This window comes from Sciurus vulgaris (genome assembly GCF_902686455.1).
Source record: "Sciurus vulgaris genome assembly, chromosome: 2".
NCBI lineage: Eukaryota > Metazoa > Chordata > Mammalia > Rodentia > Sciuridae > Sciurus > Sciurus vulgaris.
The window spans coordinates 66,864,299-66,890,055 of record NC_136462.1 but is presented as its reverse complement, the minus strand read 5'-3'; the positions used below and the strand labels follow the sequence as shown (position 1 = coordinate 66,890,055).

Below are 25,757 nucleotides of genomic sequence, written 5' to 3'. Positions count from 1 at the left end.
TTATTTTGTGACGGTCTCACAAAATTATCCAGGCTGGCCTTGAACTTGCGATCTTCCTGCCTTGGCTTACTAAGTAGCTGGGATTATACCATGCCTGGCTAAATATCCATCTTGATTCTTCATTAGATACTGGAATATAATTTATGTCCTAAAACATTATTCAGCCTTAGGGTCAGATATTGTGGTGCATGCTTGTAAACTCAGCTACTCAGGAGGCTAAACCAAGAAAGTCACAAATTCAAGACCAGTCTGGATAACTTACTGGGATCCTACCAAAATTTTTTAAAAATTAAAAAGAGTGCTGAGGGGGCTGGGGAGATAGCTCAGTTGGTAGAGTGCTTGCCTTGTAAGCATAAGGCCCTGGGTTCGATCCCCAGCACCAAAAAAAAAAAAAAAAAAAAAAAAAAAAAAAAAAAAGAGTGCTGAGGATGTCACTCAGTGGTAGTGTAGCCCTGGGTTTAATCCAGTACTACAAGTACTGGGGAAAAAAAAAAAAAAAAAAAGGCAGCATTAATACTATATTCGTGATAAAATAACAATTATGTCAGCAGTGACACACTTACATTAAATTATTTCTACTAATTTACCTTTAACACTTTTTAAATATTATTTTAAGTAAGTAAAACATTTGACATAGTTCCAAATTTGAAAGGAACAGAACATATTCATTAAAAAGTCTTCTCTTGGGGCTGGGGTTGTGGCTTAGTGGTAGAATGCTTGCCTAGGATGTATGAGGCACTGGTTTTGATTCTTAGCACCACATATAAATAAATGAATAAAATAAATGTCTATCAACATCTGAAAAACAAAGTCTTCTCTCACCCAGTCTCTCTCTCCACAGGTAACCTATATTATCATCATCTCTCTTTTTTAAATGGCATTTTATTATGTTGCTTAGGGTAGCCTTGAACTCCTGTGCTCAAGAGTCTTTCTGCCTTAGCCTCCGGAATAACTGGGACAACAGGTGTGCACTATCTCATCCAGCTTAAATGATCAACTTCTGATGTGGCTTTCCAAAGATGATGATGCAAATACAAGTCTACACATATCTATGTATATTTCTACCTCTCTTTTTACATAGGACATAGCTATATACTATGAAAACTGCTTTTGTCATTTAACAGTATATAGTCATTCACACTGGTTCTCAAAGAGCTACTACTTTAAATAACTATATATGATTCCATTTTATGGATGTACCATCCAACTTATTTAACTGGGCTTCTATTGATGGACATTTAGATTCTTTCTCATCTTTCTAATCTGACTACACTAAGAACAGTACAATAAAGGGCTAAGCTAATTTTTCATTCATAGATATTATGGGAGAATGGAGGATATAATTTCTGTAACTGGAACTGCTGAGTCAAAGCATATGCACATTTATAATTTTGACAGACAATGGCAACCTTCCACCTTCTCCATAAAGATCACATGCATTTGACATTCCTGTGCCAGTGACATAAAGGCTATTTCTGTAGTTCCTAACTTATGTGCCCATGTGCTTGGGAGCACTACAGTGAACTCACAGGGTTACAGTAGGACATTTTAAAATGTTGAGGGAAACAATGACATCTGTCAGATACTGCTTGACAGATGTTGCTATGAGCTAGGACTAGCTAAAGGGGGTTCACATTGCAACATATTTCACTTATAACAAATCAATGCAAAGCTAAGTTTTAGATGATTTCTGTGATAAAGCAAGTACCACACAAAATTCAGTGTAGAATAAAACGTGAGGATTACTGTGTCCAATCTCATTCCCAAGTTTGAGTAGTTATACAGTGTCCAATGGGCACACACATCCTAGTAGTAACAGTTATATAAGAATGAAGAAAAATATTTTCTTTCAACGTCTTTGAATTTTTTCAAATGGCTGAAAGAATACTTAAGGAACACTTTCATTGACTTCTTTGGAATTAATTGGTTATTAATGAAAGTGTTAGGGATTTCTTTTGGGCCAGAAGATCTTACCAAGAGGATTTCATTAAAAGCATTATCAAAATTTTTTTCTATCTGATAGGTAAAAAATGGTATCTTACTGTAGATTTATCAGACATTTCTCTTATGTGAAGTTAAGGCTTTTGTTATGATTAAGCAGCATCTGTGGGTGGGAGATGATGTTGGATTAGAGGACAAATGTACTTCCCAGCAGGTCCTCAACACCAGACTTACAAAGTGGAAAGACGGTTTCTCAGTGAGGTGGGTAACTAAAGGAACTCACTGAAACTTAATACTGAACTGTAAAAAACAAAAAACCAAACCAAACCAAACAACAAACAAAACTATAGAGATACAGAAGTCAGTAGCTGGGTGCAGTGGTGCATGCCTGTAATCCCAGCAGCTCAGAAGGCTGAGGCAGGTGGATTGCAAGTTCAAAGTCAGCCTCAACAACTTATTGAGCAACTCAGTGAGACCCTGGGGATGTGGCTGAGTGGTGAAGTGCCCCTGAATTCAATTCCTGGTACACAACAAAAAAAAAACCTCAAACATAAATAATTTGTTTGTTAGAGAAGTGCCAGCTTGGGTGCCAGCATGGATGCCAGCAGTAGTAGCAAGGGGGAGGTCCAGTGTAGACAGATAAAGGGGATGGTGTGGCCAGCAGATAAAGAAATTTAAAAATAAGAAGAGAACTGACTTGGGGTAACCCGTGGATTTGAGAGGAAACCTGATTTTAACACACAGAGAGTCTGATAGAAGTGAATCAGGGAAAGCAAATCCAAAAATAACTCCCACAGGAGGGGAAGCATTTTGGGCACAGAAAACTGCCACTGCTGTGGTACTTCCCATCATTGGTGCTACTGGAGAAATGGTCCCCCACTACCTGCAAGAGCCACTTGCCCCAAGCCCCTGCACTTCTGCCACCAAGAGACAAGAGATTGGGAATATCTGCAGTTAACCAAAAAAATTCTCGTATGGCACCTGAATCAAAAGACTGGAACAAGCACAAAAAAAATTTTGCCTGAACCACTCAGGCCATGAATCCCAAGGGAGAAATCTCCCTTGCTGCTTATGCTATAGGTCACCGGGGAGAATGTGCACTCCAGGGCAGAAACCTGGTATTTCATATTCATAGTTGTGAAGGTAAAACGTCTAGTTTTGCTCTTATGTTCTAAAAGCAGACGTTACCAGGGACCCTAGAGATCCACACATCCTGCAGAGACTGGCATCTCCCCTCCGAAAGTGGGTGTAGAGCAATTCTCAAACAGCCATTCACAGAGTTCCAAAGTTCAATCTAGACTAAACCCAATTACTGGAATCCCCAATTCAGAACTCTCCAACACCCCTCTCACAGAAACACAATTTGCACACAAATTGTGCTACTTCTTTTTTCTTTCCTCATTTCTTCTTCATACTCCCATTTTATTTATTTATTCTTTAAAATTTTTTTTTAGCTGTAGATGGACACTTTTATTTTACTTATTTATTTTTATGTGGTGCTGAGGATTGAAGAATCCTGTGCCTCACACACACTAGGCAAATGCTCTACCTCTGAGACACAATCCCAGCCCCTCCCATTTTTAATTTATTCTTTTTTTTTTAAATTTTAACTATTTTTAAAACTTCAGAAAAATTTTTAACTTTTTAAAAAATTTTCAAACATTTCATTGTATTACTATTTTTGCATTATGTATGATTTTGTATGCGTATATGTGGGGGTGTGTGTGGATGTGTATGTACTCATTGTGCAGATAGTTTTCAAAAAATACACACATATTTATATAATTTTACTTTCATAAAAATTGCTTCCTTCTGCATCTATTTATTATTTAGCCTGATTTGTCTTAGATGGGGTTCAATTATATGCTGGCTCACGTTATTTTGATCTTAGAGTTGCTGGTTTGTCTATACCTGGGTTCTTGTCTATCTTATGTCCCCTTCATCACTCTCTTCCCTAAAAGTAAATTTTCCTGTTGCCATGTCCTCTCTTTCTTACTCTCTGTAAATCTTTTATTCCTTCTTTATAGCCAACATCTGCTACTTATCACCTGCCTCTTCTGATCACTTTTTAAACATATTTCAAATTTACTTTCACCTTCCCACCCTATTTTGTCTTAAACTGTAATCCCACTAATAACAGAATTATATAGTTATGTAATTCATACTCCATTCATGTTGTGATTATTAATATGAGGGACAACACAGTAGACAGATGATATTGAATACCTGATTTGGCCCACAGTTTTGTATTGATGGTACTAATGTTAAATGCTGACCCCCACCTTTCCTACATAAGTAGCAATTAGATGTCAAAGTAGACACCAGATATTTATCTCAAAACTATATATCTGTGGTTGACATAAGTACTACTCCTGGCTCCCTGGTTCCTCTACAGGGGCTGGAAGTGATTGAGATACTTCAGATCAGAGTAGAAATCCTGCTGCTGAGAAACAGTCACAACTCATTCAAACAACAGTGAATCTCATCTCACATATGATCTAGCCCCATTTGACCCTAAACATGACTTCGACTCATGGAATTGGAGGAAAGAAAAACCCCAAACCAAAAACTAGGCCCCAAGGAAGAACAATAAGAGGGGATCGTTAGGTTCCACTCAATGTCTACTCATATATCAAAAACAGACAGAAATTCTAGAATTAAAAAACTACACATGTAAGAACACACATAAAAGAGGAAGGAGAACCCATCTCAACTAATATACAAGTCCAGGACCTCCGAAAACAGGCACACAAATTTCCCCCCAAAATTCACAATCCCCCAACAAAGGATCCCACAGATACAAAAGAGGATGGAATTCCAGAGGTGATGATAACACTGATTAATAAAATATCGAGGGGCTGAGAATGTGGCTCAGTGGTAGAGTACTTGCCTGGTACACGTGAGGCCCTGGGTTTGATTCTCAGCACCACATATAAATAAATATATAAATAAAGGCCCATGGACAAAAAGAAAAAAAAAATTAAAAATAATTTTTTAAAAATTAAAAAAATAAAATGTCCAATGAACTAAAAGAAGATCTAAGAAATGAATTAGGAGAGCAAATACAAAAGATAAAAGATGATTTCAATAAAGAAATAGAAATAGTGAAAGGAAAGAATCACAAATCCTAGAAATGAAAGACACAATAACTCAAATTAAAAATTCACCTAAGGGCTGGGGAGATAGCTCAATTGGTAGAGTGCTTTCCTTGCAAGCACAAGGTCCTGAGTTCGATCCCCAGGACAGAAAAAAAAAAAAAAAAAAAAAAAAAATTCACCTGAAAGCATCATCAACAGATTAGACTGCATAGAAAGTAGAACAACTTTCTGCATATGAAAACAGAACCTCAGGCCTAGAGGGCAGGACACACAAATTTGAGTACACAGAATACAATGAAGGGGAAAAAATAACAGAATATAACCAAAATATACAGGAATTCTGGGACAACATCTAAAGACCAAACCTGAGCATCATTGGAATGACAACATATAGATACAAGCTAACAGCATTAAGAACGTTTTTAAAGAGATAATAACGAAACTTTCCCTATATCAGAAAAAAGATAGACATTCACATATAGGCATGCAGGACTGATCAGAAGAGAAATTCTCCAAGATACATCATAATCAAAATGCCTACTGCAGAAAATAAGGAAAGAATACTAAAAGCTTCAAGAGAGAAACATAGGGTCACATTTAGAAGCAAACAAATAAGGCTCCCTTCTGACTTTTCAACTTTATAATTATGGAGGGCCAAGAATGAGATATTTCTAACTCTGAAAGGAAACAATTGCCAACCAACATTGCTAAACCCAAGAAAGCTCTCTTCCGTTTTCCATTGGAGAATAAAAACTTTCCATGACAAGGATCAACTAAAAGAATTCATAACAATCAAGTCAGCACAAAAAATTATTATAAAAGATAAACCGCACACAGAGGAACCCAAAAATAAATCTCTAAGCTCCCAAATAGATGAAGATTAATAACATTAATCATCTAAAGAAGAATCAAGAGAGGAGAAGATATCTGTTTCATGGTGAGGCAGTTTTTGCTGCTTATCGATCCCCTGCTGTTTACTCCATTTGTCTGCTGAGATCACCAGCAGTCAGCCAGCATATCCATGCCTTTTCTGAGTGCAGACTGCTCACTGTCAGGCGCCTATCATCTGCCATTTGCCTACCTCTTGCCTGTCCATCGCCTGCCTTTCACCTATCCATCACCCACCGCCCGAGGTTCACCTCCTGATCATCCGACAGCAGTCAGCAAAATGACCACAGACTGCCAGTGGAGCACCAGCTGCCTGCTGTTGCCTGGAAGTTCACTGTCACAGTACCTGCAGGTTTGGTTACACGTGGCTGCTGCCATTTTGAGACAACAGCCAGGCCCCATAGGACCCCTGGCCGGACTGACTGAGCCCGGTCTCTAGGATTCCTCAGCCTGACCCATCACTCACTGCATCCGGGGCCCTCAGACTGACTGACTGCTCCCCACCACCAGGACCCCCAGACAGACTTATTGCACCCTGTCTCCAGGATCCCACAACCAGACCGACTACACACCACCTCCAGGACCCCTGCCTGACCAACCGCACCCCACCTCCAGGACCTCCAGTCGAACATGCCCATACCCCCCCGGGCTGCAGCTCCCCATTTGCCAACACATTTTGAAGCCAGAGTGGCCATCTTGGATAATCCTGGAAGCCACAGCTCCAATCTCCAGGTGGGGCAAATCCCATCCTGAGATGCCTGCTGGAGACTGGAAGCTCATTGTCAGGTACCTCCCATGCCTCAGGCTACTGAAGACTGGGAGGTTTGTTACAGTGTAGATTTTCTTTTTTCACCTTATTGAAAAATTTTAAGTTTTTATTTCTTTATTTTTCTTGCTCTCTTTTCCTTTTGTTTACCTGTTGCCTCAGAGTCTCTTTCTCCCTTTTTTGCATGCTAACATCCCATTTCTTTTGATTACACTCTCACTCTTTCTATTATCTGGAACTTCTATATATTCTTTTCTTATCCCATTAACAGCTACATTCTACACCCCTCCGCATCCTCTTTGTACTCCATTAGAAACTTCAGACCTTATTGCAAATCTGTTTGTTATACCAAAGATAATAATTGAACTAATTCTGTTTATTATGACAATATTGTTAATGTCCTCATAGGGGCTATTTTGTCTAGGATAGAATACTGTCTGAGCTGGGCATAGCTAATATTGATCTCCCCCTTAAAGAAAAGGTTTTGGAAACCTATAGGGTCACTATAAGCCGATAGGGGGTAAACTGCAATACCCTAGATCTACACTGCTAGAGGGGAAGATATATGAACAACATGAAAAAACAAGGAAAGAAAATGATCCAAACAAATCTAGATTCTTATTAATAGAATCCAGTGACAGTATGGTAGAAGAAACATCAGAAAAGGACTTCAGATTATACATAATTCAGATGATTCGTGAAGCAAAGGATGAGGTAAGAGAGCAAATGCAGGCAATGAATGATAATAAGCAGTTGAAAGAGCAACTGCAGGAAGCAAAAGATCATTTCAACAAAGAGATAGAGATTCTCAAAAAAGACCAAACAGAAATCCTTGAAATGAAGGAAACAATAAACCAAATAAAAAACTCAACGGAAAGCATCACCAACAGATTAGACCACTTGGAAGACAGAACCTCAGACAATGAAGACAAAATATTTAATCTTGAAAATAAAGTTGCCCAAACAGAGAAGATGGCAAGAAATCATGAACAGAATCTCCAAGAACTATGGGACATCACAAAAAGACCAAATTTAAGAATTATTGGGATTGAGAAAGGCACAGAGAGACAAACCAAAGGAATGAACAACCTATTCAATGAAATATCAGAAAATTTCCCAGGCCTAAAGAATGAAATGGAAACTCAAATACAAGAGGCTTACAGAACACCAAATGCACAAAATCACAACAGATCCACCCCAAGGCACATTATAATGAAAATGCCTAACATACAAAATAAAGATAGGATTTTGAAGGCTGCAAGAGAAAAGCATCAGATTACATATGAGGGAAATCAATACGGATATCAGCAGATTTCTCAGCTCAGATTCTAAAAGCTAGAAGAGCCTGGACCAACATATTTCAAGCTCTGAAAGAACATGGTTGCCAACCAAGAATCCTATACCCAGCAAAACTAACCTTCAGATTTGAAGATGAAACAAAATCTTTCCATGATAAACAAAAGTTAAAAGAATTTACAAATAGAAAGCCTGCACTACAGAATATTCTCAACAAAATATTGGAGGAGGAGGAAATGACCAACAACGTAGGTCAGCAAAGGGAGGAAACACCTTATTGAAAAATCCATTCATCAAAGGAGAAACCAAGCCAGATAAAAAACCAAAAATAAGCCAAATGATTGGGAATACAAATCATATCTCAATAATAACCCTGAACATTAATGGCCTAAACTCATCAATCAAAAGACATAAACTGGCAAAATGAATGAAAAAGAAAGACCCAACAATATGCTGCCTTCAAGAGACTCATCTCACAGAAAAAGAGATCCACAGACTAAAGGTGAAAGGATGGGAAAAAACTTACCATGCACATGGACTCAGTAAAAAAGAGGGGTTTCCATACTTATTTCAGATAAAGTGAACTTCAAGCCAAAGTTAGTCAGAAGGGATAGAGAAGAAAATTTCATACTGCTTAAGGGAACCATAAAACAGGAAGACATAATGATCGTAAATATTGATGCCCCAAATAACGGTGCATTCATGTACATCAAACAAATCCTTCTCAATTCCAGGACTCAAATAGACCACAATAATTCTGGGTGACTTTAACACAATAATTCTGTGTGACTTTAACACACTGCTGTCATCACTGGATAGATCTTCCAAACAAAAACTAAACAAAGAAACCATAGAACTCAATAACACAATCAATAACCTAGACTTAACAGACATATACAGAATATTCCATCCATCAATGAGCGAATTCACTTTCTTCTCAGCAGCACAAGGAACCTTCTCGAAAATAGACCGTATGTTATGCCACAAAGCAGCCCTTAGTAAATGCAAAAAAATAGAGATACTGCCTTGTGTTCTATCAGATCATAATGGAATGAAATTAGAAATCAATGACAAAATAAAAAACAGAAATTAACACCTGGAGACTAAATAATATGCTATTGAATGAAATATGAATAACAGAAAACATCAGGGAGGAGATAAAAAAGTTCTTAGAGGTAAATGAGAAGGACAGTGCAACAATCAAAATGTCTGGGACACTATGAAAGCAGTACTAAGAGGAAAATTCATTGCATGGAGTGCATACAAGAAAAGAATAAAAAGTCAACAACTAAATGACATAACATTATAGCTCAAAGCCCTAGAAAAAGAACAGAATAACAGCAAATGTAGTAGAAGACAGGAAATAATTAAAATCAGAGCTGAAATCAATGAAATTGAAACAAAAGAAACAATTCAAAAAATTGACAAAACAAAAAGTTGGTGCTTTGAAAAAGTAAACAAAATAGAAAAACCCTTATCGCACTAACAAAGAGGAGAGAGAAAACTCAAATTACTAAAATTCATGATGAAAAAGGAAATATCACGACAGACACCACTGATATACACAACATAATGAGAAGCTACTTTGAAAATCTATATTCCAACAAAATAGAAAATACTGAAAACATCAACAAATTTTGACAGACATAGGCTCCTTCCAAACTGAACCAGGAGGACACACACAATTTAAACAGATCAATATCAAGCAATGAAATAGAAAAAACATCAAAAGTCTACCATCCAAGAAAAGTCCAGGACCAGATGGATTCTCAGTCGAGTTCTACAAGACCTTCAAAGAAGAACTCATTCCAATACTTCTCAACGTATTCCTGGAAATAGAAAAGGAGGGAACCCTACCAAACTCATTCTATGAAGCTAATATCACCCTCATACCCAAACCAGGCAAAGACACGTCAGGAAAGAAAATTTTAGACCAATATCCTTGATGTATATAGATGCAAAGATCCTTAACAAAATACTGGCAAACTGTATCCAAAAACATATTAAGAAAATCGTGCACCACGATCAAATGGGGTTCATCCCTGGAATGCAAGGATGGTTTAATATCCATAAATCAATAAACGTAATCCATCATGTCAATAGACATAAGGATAAGAATCATATAGTTATTTTAATTGACGCAGAAAATCATTGGACAAAATTCAACACCCCTTCATGCTGAAAACACTAGAAAAAATAGGGATAGTAGGAACATACCTGAACATTGTAAAGGTTATTTATGCTAAGACAATGGCCAACATCATTCTTAATGGAGAAAAACTGAAAGCATTCCCTTTAAAAACTGGAACAAGACAGGGATGCCCTCTTTCGTCACTTCTGTTCAACATCGTCCTGGAAGTACTAGCCAGAGCAATTAGATAGACCAAAGAAATTAAAGGCATACGAATAGGAAAAGAGGAACTTAAGCTGTCACTATTTGCTGATGGCATGATTCTCTATTTAGAGGATCCAAAAAACTCCTCCAGAAAACTTCTAGACCTCATAAATGAATTCAGCAAAATAGCAGGCTATAAAATCAACATGCAAAAATCTAAAGCATTTTTATACATAAGTGATGAAACATCTGAAAGGGAAATGAGGAAAACAACTCCATTTGCAATAACATAAAAAAAAATAAAATACTTGGGAATCAATCTAACCAAAGAGGTGAAAGATCTCTACAATGAACACTACAAAACATTAAAGAAAGAAACTGAAGAAGACCTTAGAAGATGGAAAGATCTCCCATGTTCTTGGATAGGCAGAATTAATGTTCTCAAAATGGTCATACTTCCAAAGTTACTATACAGATTTAACACAATTCCAATTAAGAGAGCAAGAAAAATAAAGAAATACAAACTTAAATTTTTTCAATAAGGAGAAAAAAGAAAATCTACAATATAACAGTCATATAGTAATGAAACCTCCCAGAGTTCAGTAGCCTGATGCATGAGAGGTGCCTGACAATGAGCTTCAAGCCTCTAGCAGGCGTCTCAGGATGGGTTTTGCCCCACCTAAAGATCAGAGCTACGGCTTCCAGGATTATCCAAGATGGCCACTCTGGCTTCGAAATGTGTTGGCAAATGGGGAGCTGCAGCTCAGGGTGTGGCCGTGGTCAGCAGGAGGTCCTGGAGGTGGGATGTGGTTGGTCAGGCAGGGGTCCTGGAAGTCGGGTGTGTTTGGTGTGGTTGCGGGATCCTGGAGGCCAGGAGCAATCAGTTGGTCTGGGGTCCCAGTGATAGGGCGCAGTCAGTTGGTTTGGGGGTCCTGGCGGCAGGGAGTGGTCAGTTGATGTGAGGGCCCCAGAGGCAGGGAGTGATCGGTCAGGCTGAGGGATCCTGGAGATGGGGCTCAGTCAGTCCAGCCAGGGGTCCTACGGGGCCTGGCTGTTGTCTCAAAATGGCGGCAGCCACGTGTAATCAAACCTGCAGGTACTGTAACAGTGAACTTCCAGGTAACAGCAGGCAGCTGGTGCTCCACTGGTGGTCGGCGATCAGTTTGCTGACTGTTGTTGGACGATCGGGAGGTGAACCTTGTGAGTTGGGTGATGAATAGGTGTAAGGCAGGCGATGGACAGGCGAGAGGCAGGCAAATGGCGATGATAGGTGCCTGACAGTGAGCAATCTGCACTCAAAAAATGTGTCGATATGCTGGCAGACGACAGGTGATCACAGCAGACAAATGGGGTAAACAGCAGGGGATCGATAAGCAGCAAAAGCTGCCTTACCAAGAAACAGATATCCTCTGCTTAAAACCGGAGTTACGGAGTGACAAGGAACACAGCCTCCCTCTACTCTGCCATCTTGGAATCCCAAAATTCCAATTAAAATCCCTATGACATTTGTCATAGAAACAGAAAAAGCAATCATGAAATTCATCTGGAAGAACAAAGGACCCAGAATAGCCAAAGCAATCCTAGGCAGGAAGAGTGATGCAGGATCTATCACAATACCAGATCTTAAACTCTAAAGCAATAGTAACAAAAACAGCGTGGTATTGGCACCAAAATAGACACGTAGACCAATGTTACAGGATAGAAGACACAGAGACATACCCACAATAAGCACAGTAATCTCATACTAGACAAGGGTGCCAAAAACATACAATGGAGAAAAGATAGCCTCTTCAACAAATGGTGCTGGCAAGACTGGAAATCCATATGCAGTAAAATGAAATTAAACCCCTATCTCTCACCTTGTACAAAACTCAACTCAAAATGAATCAAGGATCTAGGAATTAAATCCAAGACCCTTCACCAAATAGAAGAAAAGTAGGCCCAAATCTCCATCACATCGGCTTAGGACCAGACTTCCCTAACAAGACCCCCATAGAGCAAGAAAGAAAAGCAAGAATCAATAAATGGGATGGATTCAAACTAAAAAGCTTTTTTCTGAGCAAAGGAAACAATCAATAACGTGAAGAGAGAGCCTACAGAGTGGGAGAAAATCTTTTCCACATGCACTTCAGACAGAGCACTAATCTCCAAAGTTTATAAAGAACTTAAAAAACTTTATGCCGAAAATACAAAGAACCCAGTCAATAAATGGGCTAAGGTGTCGCCGCCCGTGGCAACAATTGTGCGGGTATTTATTGGAGGTGGACTGAAAATAAACTACTTTTCCTATATTCACTAATTTATAGAGGAAGAGAGACTTTGCTTATCAGGAAGTTTTTAGAGAAAGAGAGGCTTGCTACGCTTATCAGAGATCTATTTCTTCTTAGAGTTCTGCTGCTTCTTCTTAGTGGTGCGTCCTGCATCCTGTGAACTAAAGGGTGCAACCTAGAGGTGTGTTCTCAATTCTCCGCTCTACGATCTGCCTTCTACCGCTGCCTACTGCTTCTTACTGCTAGCTGGTTCTTCTCTCTGCTAGCTGCTGTTTCTTACTGCTGCTCCTTGCCTTCTGCCTACTGCCCGCCTACATTCCCTCCAGGAGGCAGAGGGCGGGGCCACACCAGTTGAGATCAGGCAAGGAGCCAGCTGCCCTATCTCGGCAAAGGTCAAAACGAGCAGGCAGGAGCACTCGGGAACACCTGTGCTCGCGTTGTGTGCATGGACTTAATTGAATACGGCCAATGATAAATCACCTGGGTGTGCTTATGTTAATTAACCTCCTCACTGCCGATGTGATCAAAGCAACCTTTGGCTGGCCGCCAGGCGCCATCCCGGCGCAGCCCACATGGCACAGCCCCCAACACTAAGGAAATGGGCAGATACTTCAAAGAAGATATACAGGTGATCAACAAATATATGAAAAAGTGTTCATCATCCCTAGTAATTAGAGAAATGCAAATTGAAACCACCCTAAGATTTCATCTAACTCCAGTAAGAATGGTGATTATCAAGAACACAAGCAATAATAAATGTTGGCGTGGATGTGGGGAAAAAGGCATACTCATACCTTGCTGGTGGGGTTGCAAATTGGTACAACCATTCTGGAAAGCAGTATGGAGATTCCTTAGAAAGCTTGGAGTGGACCCACCATTTGACCCAGCTATCCCACTCCTTGGCCTATACCCAAAGGACTTAAAATCAGCATACTACAGTGATGCAGTCACATCAGTGTTCACAGCAGCTCAATTCACAATAGCTAGAATGTGGAACCAACCTGGATGCCCTTCAATTGATGAATGGATAAAGAAACTGTGGTATATAGACACAATGGAATATTACTCAGCCATAAAGAAGAATAAAATTATGGCATTTGCTTATAAATAGATGAAGTTGGAAAATATCATGCTAAGTGAAATAGGCCAAGCCCAAAAAACCAAAGGTCGAATGTTTTCTCTTATAAGTTCATGAGAATATATAACAATGGACGTTGGTGGGGGGAAGAAAAGAATGAAGGAATTTTGGATGGCATAGAGGAAAAAGGGGTGGGAGGGGGTGGGGATGGAAAAACAGTAGAATGAAACAGACAGTATTACCCTATATACACGTATGATTACATGAATGGTGTAAATACACATTGCTTACAACCACAGAAATGAAAAGTTGTACCCCATTTGTGTACAATGAATCAAAATGTGTCTGTAAAAATAAAAAAATATTTTAATAAAAAGATAATAAAAAATCAAAACAGAATTAAATATAACAAAACAAACCAAATAGCAATAAACGATAAACACATATCCATAATAACTCTGAATATAAGTGGTCTCAAATTCCCAATTAAAAGACATAGATTAACAGAATGGATCAAAAAACAAGATCCAACTATATGCTGTCTGTCTGCAAGAGACTCATTTCACAGGCTGAAAGTAAAAGAATAGAAAAAATATTTCACACAAATGGAGTCCATAAACAAACCAGAGTAGCTATTCTTTTATCTGACAAAGTTGATTTCAAGTGAAAATTACTCAAAAGAGAGAAAGAAGGCCATTACAGTTAAGAAAAGGCAACAATCTGCCAAGAAGATACAGTAATAGTAAATATATATATCCCAAATTTCAGCACATCCAATTAAATTAAAAAAACCCTCCTTGACATTAAAACCCGGATAGACCCCAATGCAATAATACTGGGTGACTTCAACACCCTTATCATCATAGACAGGTTATTGAAGTATAAAAGCAAGAAAGATGTACACAACCTAAATAATACTATAAATTCAATGAACCTAACAGACATCTACAGAATATTTCACCCCAAAACAGCTGAATTTACCTTCTCATCAGCTCAGGGAACCTTTTCCAAAATAGACCTTATTTAGGTTACAATGTAAGCCTTAGCAAAGACAAAAAACTGATACAATTCCATACATCCTATTGAACCACAATGTAATGAAAGACAGAAATCAACAGCACGAAAAATCATAGAACCACATAAACACTTGGAAATTAAACAATACTCTTAAATAAAGAATGGATCAAAGAAGAATTAAGAAGAGAAATCAAGAAATTATCAGGAACAAATGAAAATACAGATACAACATATCAAAACCTTAGGTACAATAGGAAAGCAGTACCAAGAGGAAAATTTATTGCAAGTAATACCTACATTAAAAAATAGAGAGATTTCAAATAAATAAGCTTCTACTCCACCTCAAGACCTTAGAAAAAGAACAACAAACTAAATCCAAAATCAGCAGAAGAGAGGAAATAATAAAGATCAGAGCCAAAATAATGAAACCGGGAATAAAAAATATACACTGGATCAGTGCAATAAAGAATTGGTTCTTTGAAAAGATAAGATTGATAAACTCCTAGCCAAAACAACAAAAAGAGAGAGAGAGAAGACCTAAATCAACAAAATTAGATGAAAAAGGAACTATAATCAGACACTTCTGAAATCCAGAGAATCATTAGAAACTAATTGGAAAATTTATACTCTAATAAACTGGAAAATGTAGAAGACACTGACAAATTTGTAGACACATATGGCCTGTCCAAATTTAACCAGGAAGATATAAAAAGCCTAAATAGACAAATATCAAGTAATAAAATTGAAACAGCAATTAAAAGCCTACCAAAAAGAAAAGCCAAGGACCAGAAGAATTATCAGCTGAGTTCTACTAGTCCTTTAAAGAAGAACTAGTATCAGTATTTCTCAAATTATTCTATGAAATTGAAAGGAAAGGAACACTCCCAAATACCTGATATAAGCAAGTATAATCCTGATACCAAAACCAGAGAAAGACACATCAAAGAAAGAAAGCTATGGACGACTCTTACTGATGAATATAAACACAAAAATCCTTATTAAAATATTACCAAACACATTCAAAAAGAATATTAAGGAGGGGCTGGGTTTTTTTTAGCTCAGTGGTGCTTGCCTTGTACATCTGAGGCAGTGGGTTCAATTTTCAGCATCACATAAAAATAAAAATAAAGATATTGTGTCCATCTACAACTAAAAAACAATTTTAAAAACTTTAAAAAATATTAAGGAGATAATACACTACAATCAACTAGGCTTTATCTGAGGGATGCAAGGATGGTTCAACATACACAAATCAATAAATGTAATTCAACAAACAGAATTAAGAAGAACCATATGATTACATTAACAGACACAGATAAGACCTTTGATAAAATACAGCAACAATTTATGTTAAAAACCTGGAGAATCTAGACATAGAAGGAACTTACCTCAACATTATAAAGCATATATATGACAAACCCAAAGTCAATATATGGAATGGAGAAAAAGTGAAAAGTTTTCCTCTAAAATCAGAAACAAGACAAGGATGTCCACTCTTGCCACTTCTATTCAATGTAGTTCTTGAAACTCTAGTCAGAGAAATTAGGCAAGAGAAGGAAATTAGAGATACAAATATGAAAAGAAGTCAATCTTTGTTTGCTGGTAACATGATCCTATGTCCAGAAGACCGAAAGAACTCTACCAGATGACTTCTAGGGCTAATAAATGAACTTAGCAAAGTAGTAGGATACAAGATCAACACTCACAAATTGGCAGTTTTCCTATACTCCAACAATCACTCAGCTGAGGAAAAAATCAGGAAAACCATCTCTTTCACAATATTCTAAAAAAAAAAAAATAAAATAAAAAACCTTGAGAATTAATCTTATCAAGGAAGTGAAAAATCTCTACAATGAAAACTACAGAACACTGAAAAAAAAATTGAAGGAGACCTCAGAACACATAAAGACCTGCCATGTACTTGGATAGACAGAATTATTAATATTGTCCAAGGGCTGTATTACCAAAAGTAATATATACAGAGTCAATGTAATCTCCATCAAAATACCAGTGACATTCTTCACAGAACAAGGAAAAACAGTTCTTAAATTCATTTGGAAGAATAAAAGACACAAAATAGTCTAAGCAATTCTGAATAAGAAAAGTGATGCAGGAAGCATCACAATATCTGCTCTCAAATTCTATTGCAGAGCTATAGTAGCAAAAACAGCATGGTACTGGCATCAAAATATACACAAAAAGCTGGGTTTGTGGCTCAGTGGTAGAGTACTTGCCTAGTATGTGTGAGGCATTGGGTTTGATCCTCAGCACCACATAAAATAAATAGATAAATAAAACAGAGGCATTGTGTCCATCTACAATTAAAAAAATTTTTAAAAAAATATATATACATATATATACATGAAGACCAATGGACTAGAAGGCACAAAGACAAACCCACATACTTGCAGCCATCTACTTGATAAATGTGCCAAAAGATACTGGAGAAAAGATAGTCTTTTTAACAAACAAATAGGGCTTGGGAAAACTAGATATTTACACGTAGAAGAATGAAATTACATCCCGGTCTTTCACCCTCAAAAAAATTCAAATCAAAACAGATCAAAGACTTGGGAATTAAGACCAGAAACCTTCGAGTTCCAGAAGAAAACATGGCCAACACTCTTATCATATTAGGTGTAAGCACTGTCTTCCTCAACACAATCCCTAAAGCTTAAGAAATAAAACCAAGAATAAGTAACTGGATTGCCATCAAATTAAAAAGTTTCTGCACAGCAAAGAAAATTAAGAAAGTGAAGACAGAGCCTATGGAATGGGAAAAAGTCTTTGTCAGCTACTCATCTGACAGGATTAATATCCAGAATACATAAAGAACTCAAAAAAACTCAATGCTAAAAAACCAAATAACCCAATCAATAAATAGGCTAAAGAACTAAACAGACATTTAGTAAAAGAAGAAACACAAATGGCCAACAAATGTATGAAAAAATGTTCCACATCTCTAGCAATCAGGGAAATGCAAAAGATTTCATCTCATTCCAGTCAGAATGGTAATTACCAAGAACATGAGTAATAATAAATGCTCACAAGGATGTGGGGGAAAAGGTATACTCCAACATTGTCAGTGAGACTGTAAATTAGTATAACCACTTTGGAAAGCAGTATAGACATTCCTCAAAAAACTAAAAAAGGAACTACCCTGTGACCCAGCTATCCCACTCCATGTCATTTATTCAAAAGAATGAAAACCAGCATACTATAATGATACACCCTCTACAACGTTTATGGCAGCACAATTTACATTAACCTAATTATGGAATCAACCCAGATGCCCATTAATAGATGAATGGATCAAGAAAATGTGGTATAATACACAATGGAGTTTTACTTAGCCATAAAAAAAATGAAATAATATCATTTTTCCAGTAAGTGGATGGAACTGGAGAATATCATGCTAAGTGAAATATGCCAGACTGAGAAAATCAAGGATCAAATGTTTTCTCAATTGTAGAAGCTACAGCAAAATAAGGGAAAGAAGGTGGCGGGGGAGGGGATCAGATATCATAAAGATATAGGGAAGATCATGGAGCAGAAGTAGGAGAATGAGTGGGAGGAAGGAATAGAAAGGGAAAGAAATATGCAACGAATCTAACAAAATCATGTTATGTACATATACAAATGTACTAAAGGGAATTTTACTTTTATGAATATGTAGAAAGTACCAATAAAATATAAATAAAAGGAAGATCAGTAAAGTACAGGCAGAAGAGACAGCAAGAGATGGGGAGGCAAAGTGGGGGGAGAATGGGAATTGAAATCAAATTCCTTGTATGTATAATTCTGTCAAAAGAAACAAATACTACTTATAATGCTATCATCAAAAAAGGAAGCATTTGTATTTTATTCTCTATATACCATTTATATCCTTTGCCCAGTTTCTGCTAGCCATTTCTTTTTGATTTCTAAGAGCTTTTTATATTTTATGGTAATTCATCTTTGTGACTGAGTTTCAGCTATCTTTCCCAGTTTTCTTTTAATTTTACTTATGATGATCTTTGCCCTACATTTTTTTAAGTTCACTGAATTTACTATTTTGTAGTATTCTTGGTTGTGCCATACCTTTAGAAAGCTTTCCCTGTTCCAATTTTAATAATGAAAGCTACTCATGGTTTTTAAAATTAAACAACCTTATTTTTGCTTTAACCATTTTATTAAGTATAATGTTTCTGATCTGAGATACTTAATAAAATAAATTTATAAAATAATAGGCATCTCAAATGATGTGTCCAAAATGAGACTCTTCTCAGTTCTAATCCTGGTCCTTTCCTACTTTTTCCCTATTCTAATAGTTATTCAAAATAAAAATTGAAGAGTCAACTTTGGTTCCTATCTTTCCTTCACCAATGTCCCCATTCTTTATCCCCAACATCTAATCTAGCAGCTTTATTTTTTTCGGGGGAGGTGTTCAAAAGATATATTGATTGATCTATTTATAGTTTTCTTTACAGCCACCAATCATCCTGATCAGGGACACTATCATATCACTTGGACTACGGCAGTACATGATTCCTGCTTCCATTCTAGGCTCTTTACATCCTCCACATAACATCCTGAGTGATTGGGCTGCGGAAGCTCAGTGGTAGAGCACTTGCCTAGCACATGCAAGGTCCTAGGTTCCATCTCCAGTACCACCAAAAATATTTTAAAAAAAAATTATGGTAGAACTAAATGGCCCAACAGACTCAGCTTTTAAAGTTCCAATGGCTTCCTATTAGCCTCAAAATGAAAATCCTAGCTTCTTACCATGGCCTAAAATGCTTTATGTGGCCCCTGCCTATTTCTCTGACTTTGTCTTCTGTCACTCTAACTCTTGCTTGTATATTTCAGCCAACCTGGCTTCCTTTTTTTTCATAGAACAGGTCAGATTTAATTTTGTCTTGGGGACACAATACTTGCTATTCACTCTATGCTATATCTTCATTATGCTGATTTCTTTCTCATCCTCCATGGTTAAAACTTAATCACTATCTTAAAGAGGCACCCCTTCTATCCTCTTGCCTAGTACCCTATTTTCCCCATATGACTTGTTTATTTAATAAATGTAAATGAAAGTCTGCATATAATACCCAAATTATAAATGTTAGTTTAGCAAAGCGCCATGCTTGGAGAAATACATTTTTCTTTGAGAGAAGTGTTTATTTTCACTGAGAAGGGAAAAAGAAAAAAAAAAAAAGTTCCCTTTTAAAAACAGAAACTGTGGACATACAATGTTTTCTCTCTGGTCCCCAACTCTTTCAATTTTTATTTCCATCTATGGAAAGAGACAAGACATGAAATAATAGGAGAGTGTGTTTTGTAAACCAAATTAAGGGCTAACAACAATTTTCAGAGCTAGGGAAGTATTCTAATACCTGTCTGATGAATAAGCATCAACAAGTGGCTTATTATAGCTTCCTTGCTAGAGTGTGTTGGACAGACACAAGAGCCTTTGACAGTAGACTTTGATGTAGACTTTAATGGACAAGAATTTTAGTGTGTTCCTAGAAACATTTTACAGTGTCAGTGTTCAGAATGAGTTAACAGATTCTATCTGCAGAAATATGGGCTAAACAAACTCCAAGAAATTATTATACCAGTGATTCAGAAGGCCAAGGCAGGAGTATTGCAAGTTCAAGGTTAGTCTTGGCAACTTAGCAAGACCTTGTTTCCAAATAAATAAGTAAATAGGACTGAGTTTGGTGGCAGAGTGCCTCTATATTCAATTCGTAGTACCAGAAAGAGGGAAAAAAAAAAAAAAAAAAAAAAAAAGGAAAAAAAATTAATTATAAAAGAAACTAACAAATATGAGGAATTTACATTTCTTTAAGTCATACATTCAAATAATTACTTAATTAACCTAGCTCATACATTCAAATAATTACTTAATTAACCTAGCTCATACTTATACGCAAATCCCTTCACCTCTTCCCCCACAACACTGGAAAAAAAGACTCCATAACTGGGGGAACTTGAGCTGAAAATGTCTATGTTTTAGATACCCATACTTATTAAAATTACAGCCATCTGGATTATGAGCTTATAATTCTGTTGATAACTTGACCTAACTACATTAGTACCTCGTGGGAAGCTACCCATGGTCTGCATTAGAACCAGGTGTAGCTGGACCATTAAGAAAATTTGGTACAAGAAAATCTGGTCTTAGGAACTCTCAGTTATTAATAACTGATTGAGATTGCCCGAGTCAAGTGCTTAGCCTGTATTAGTTCACTGCAGAAATTCAAATGCAGGCTCTGGATGTGGGAATGATCCGCCAGAGCCAAATGGCTTGCTTAATTCCACCCCATCTTGTTTTCCATGGAAGCAGCTCTTAACAGTACCCTTTTGATCTGTACCGCTATAAATAAACCAAGCCAGGCTCCTTCCTTGGTTAGAGCCAGACCCTTATGGGTAACTCAATGGGTCATGCTGGTGCTTCAAAGATAATTCTGCCTTCTGTCATTATTTCTAATGAAATAAATTTCATTAGCTCTTGTTTCGCAGCCAGCCCATCCTTTCTACAGGAATCCTTTCCCTCACCCATGGAGGATATGCTGCGAGAGTTCCTAGTAGGAAATAAAGATTTCTTTCATAATTGACCTTATATCCCTAAACCTATAGGTTGGAATACAATCACATCTCTTATTCTTCTTTAAAGATTCTTGGCCCTTTTTAAAAGTCACATATTGATACCATTCAAGAATGACCAAAAGTTTTCATTTTCTTCAATGATTTTTAAACCTGTTAACACACTGCATTCTTTGCATTTTCCCCTTTGAAAGGTCTTTTTTTTTTTTTTTTTAAGCTTGAAATAAAAGAGTCTAAAAGGGAATATATTTGGTCAATATACATTAAATTTTATATTAACATGTTGTTTGTAAAATAAACACACAAAAACAGAGAAACCAAATGTAGTTAAGACTCACCTTACTCTCAACACCCTGTGATAACTACTGTTAACATATTGGTGTCTATGATAGTAATTAAAGGTGAGTTAATACTTACAGATTCCCGAAGATACCCTTGCCCAGCAACATCATATAAACTTAGTCCTATTCTTGTTTGATGAAGCCAAACTGACAATAAACAAAAAATATAATTATTAACATCTATCCTTTAGTGTGTATATGTGTGTTCACACACACACACACACACACACACACACACACACACACACACACACACACAGAGAGAGAGAGAGAGAGAGAGAAAAAAGAAGTGAAATGCTAGATTAGAGCTGGACACAGTGGCACAGGGATGCAGGAGCCTGAGGCAGGAGGACCACAAATTCAAGGTCAGCCTCAGCAATTTAGTGAGACTCTTGTCTCAAAAAATGAAAAGAGCTGGTGCTATTAACTCAGTGTTAGAGTGCCCCTGGGTTCAACTCCTAGTACCACACACACACACAGCCAGATTAGAGATACAAACCCATCTAGTAACTCTAAAAACCTATTTCTTCTCATACATATTAAGTAATCATTAACCCTAAAATTGTCTCAAACAAAACAAACATACCATCAAATGGCAGATTTCAACAATTCTATCATGACTTAAGCCACAATAAAATTGGTAACCTTGAAGATATCATTCTTTACCTATTAAACTTGGTGTTCCACCAAATAGGGGCAGCTAACACACAATGTTATGACTTCAGTGAAACTGCTTTCATTCTCCTGAGGTTGATTATAGCAGTCAAGTTAAAGATAGTATACAATGAGATTTCACAGATCATTATGGTGTTTAATAGAAATCATAATAACTCCAAGTTGTTTAATACAGGCTCCTTGAAATTGATGCTACAATCAAGGATTTAAAATTATCCTTAAAACAACTCAGCCTGTAGTATATTGGTGAAATAAAATTACCAGTAAACTAAAATTATTTCAAATCACCATACATTAAAACTCTTAGTTCACCTTTCAGTATTTCTAATCTGCTACTATCTTTATGATATTTGGAATTTTATTTTTATAATAAGGAATCCAAATATAAGGTACAAAATACCAGCTTTAGGAAGTTCCCTGAGAGTTATTACAATAATATACAAATAATTATATATTGGTCAAAAGGCAAGAACTTCTGCTATTCAAACTCAAGTAAAAGAGTTGTTTCACATGGAAGAAATACTATAAAAACAGACTAAAAATCTACTTGATTTCCAGAGAGAAGGAGTTCAAGCACGATGAAAATGGATCACCTTTTCGCATGACATAGTTAAAGAACTGCATGATGGAAATTCTTCCATATGAATCTGTATGAAGGAGTTTAGCAAAGACTTTTGCAGTGAAAAATTGCCTAAGAAAAGAAAAAAAGACTAAAATAATCTGCCAACATAGTATAAAAATTATATCTATATGGATTAGTAAGTAACATAAATTTATATATTTAAAAATCAAGGCAAAAAATTTAAAAGCAATAACTATAGACAATTTATGGTTCAAAACTTAAAATATTAAGTTATGTATATATATAGTTTTTGGTTGCAGGGGGGACCAGGGATTGAACTCAGGGGCACTCAACCACTGAGCCACATCCCCAGCCCTATTTTGTATTTTTTTTAGCGACAGAGTCTCACTGAGTTGCTTAGTGCCTCCCTATTGCTGAGGCTGGCTTTGAACTCGCAATCCTCCTGTCTCAGCCTCCTGAGTAGCTGGGATTACAAGTGTGTGCCACAGTGCCTGGCTAAGTCATATATCTTTGCATTCATTTTTTCTTGACATTCTTCTGTTTTAAGAATGAAGTCCTGCCGACTGAAGTAGGGAAGATCATGATTTTAAAACCAGCCTCAGCAATGGCAAGGCGCTAAGCAACTCAGTGAGACCCTGTCTCTAAATAAAATAAAATATAGGACCGGGGATGTGGCTTAGTGGTTGAGTGCCCCTTAGTTCAATCCCTGATACCCCAATCCTCCCCAAAAAGGAAAGAAGTCCTAATGCATTTAACAAAATCATGTTATGTGCATGTATAAATATATCACAGTGAATTCCACCTTTATGAATATCTATAAAGCATCCATTAAAAATAAATAAATAAATAAAGATCAGTGGAGTAGAGGAAGGGAAATAAGATGATGGAAGAGGGGAGGGAAAGAGGAGGAATCAGGGAGCAAATTAAATTTCATACATGTATAATGTCAAAGTGAATTCAACGATTAACTATAGGCACTAATAAAAACACTTTAAAAATTGAGATATTCGGCAGTTATACTTCAAAAAAAAAGAATGACATCCTAAAGTGTCATAAACTATTTCTTCTAATCTTTATACCAATATGCTTTTTTCTTGACTGTAAATTATTTTATTAAATTTCATTAATAGCTCAACTTGTCTTTAATGTCACATGACAGACTTCAATTTTCATTAACAGTCAAGGCATTTAAAGTGCTTATGCCTCTATTAATTATATTATTCTTACTTGCACTTTGGTCCAGCCTTTTCACCAACCTTCAAAAAATTTTCATAATTGATCATTGCTTCCTCTCCAATCATAGGTGGTGTCTGGTGTTTGTCCAACAAAAACCACAAGTTCTTAACAAGAATTACAGAAATGAAAATGTTGTTAGTTAAACAATTTTTAAATGTAGTGAAATGCAATATTTCCATTGAAATGACAGTCTGATAGTAGAGATTTAATACTAAGATATAAAATAGGTAACATTTATTGAGTGTCTACTAAGTTTAAAGTTTTTCAAATATAATGTCTCTTTAATCTATATAACTATATATAATATATGTAGTTATACCTACTGTGTAGTTGAGAAATAAATCACAGAGATGATAAGTCCATTGCCTAAGGTTGCACAGTCGGGCTAGGATTTGAAGCTCTATAATCTGACCTGACTTCAGACTCATATAGGTACTTAAACAGAAACAAATATAACAACACTATCCTTAGGGGATGTGGCCCATGCAAGCTCAGCAGCTGATTCTTGTGGACACCTGCTTCTGAGTCTAAAATTACCACTCTGCAGTACTAACTCACTAGGCACCATGTGAGATCCTACATGATTCAAGTAGTACAAATAAGAAATGGTTAATATCTAACTTGTTCTTACCTGTAATTCTTCATTATCTAAGAGTTCTCTGCTTTTCCTTTGCAGAAAAACAGCTCTGGATTCTTCTCTTAATTTCTGTAGTAAGACTTCATCTTCAGCTGGCAGCTAAAAACACATCATAAATTTCTACAGATGAAATAGTACATTGAATCATGTACAATGTTACATTACCACATATAACTACATGGCACTTCCTGTTTGTTTTTTGTTCCTTACCTTAATTTTGCTTAACATTCATTTAACATAAACAGATCTACAAACAGAACAGAAATGCTAGATCTCTGCCTTGAAAAAGCTATAGTCTAGTCCAAGTTTTATTTTATATTTTTAAAGCACTGTGTTTCTTTTGTGACCTTAGACTGATACCGAATTAAATTAGGACTGGTTCAAGACTGACGGTGTTAGGAGAGCGAGCCTGTTGAGACTGGATCACCTTCTTCCTTGGGGATAGTCAAGCCAGTGTCCTATTATGTTGTCTTACAGGCAGAGGGTTTGCTGCATGAGGTAATTTCCATAAACAGGGCTTCAAAATGACTCATTTCAACCTAATTTAAAAGAATTTAATTACTTCTTTTTTACATCCTTGCTCTATTAAATATACCTCAGTAGCCCTTGGTACAAATTGGATGTTGTGGTTTTCACCTTTTATTTCCAAAAACTCAAGAGGCCATCCTTCTCATCAAAAGAGATGGAGGAAAGAACAGAGAAAGAACTATTTGGAGGAGGAGGTGGAGTTGAGGCTAGAGTTAGTTAAGAACAAGACAGAGATTGCTCCAGTGGCTAGTTAACCAGTTAATCAGCCAAGGAGAGAAATGGTGATGAAAAACAGTGTTTTCTCAGAAGGATGGGGCCATGGAGAAGGAAAAGAAAGAAGAGAAAAACTTCTTGCAAATCTATAGTTGCAGGCAGAAAATCAGAGAGGAGAGAGAGGATAGGAGAAAAGGAAACCAGAACGGAAATGGGCTGGTGATGTAGCCCAGTAGTAGAGTATGTGCTTGCCTAGTATGCGCAAGGCCC

The 25,757-nt window shown here is 36.8% G+C and overlaps 1 protein-coding gene across 4 annotated transcripts in view; it reads right to left on the bottom strand.

Annotated features, from left to right (window-relative positions):
• The window catches only part of PPP2R3C (protein phosphatase 2 regulatory subunit B''gamma), a 47,582-nt gene that overhangs the window by 15,862 nt on the left and 5,963 nt on the right, over positions 1 to 25,757 (bottom strand). For all 4 annotated transcript variants that reach the window (XR_013760618.1, XM_079120098.1, XM_079120099.1 and 1 more), the window contains exons 3-6: positions 24,741 to 24,845; positions 24,101 to 24,213; positions 22,884 to 22,981; positions 21,692 to 21,762 (exon numbers count right to left, since the gene is read on the bottom strand). Coding sequence is in view for 3 of the 4 variants with exons in the window: in XM_079120098.1 (XP_078976224.1) it covers positions 21,692 to 21,762; positions 22,884 to 22,981; positions 24,101 to 24,213; positions 24,741 to 24,845 (387 nt within the window). In the remaining variant the exon portion in view is untranslated. The remainder of the gene's footprint in view (positions 1 to 21,691; positions 21,763 to 22,883; positions 22,982 to 24,100; positions 24,214 to 24,740; positions 24,846 to 25,757) is intronic.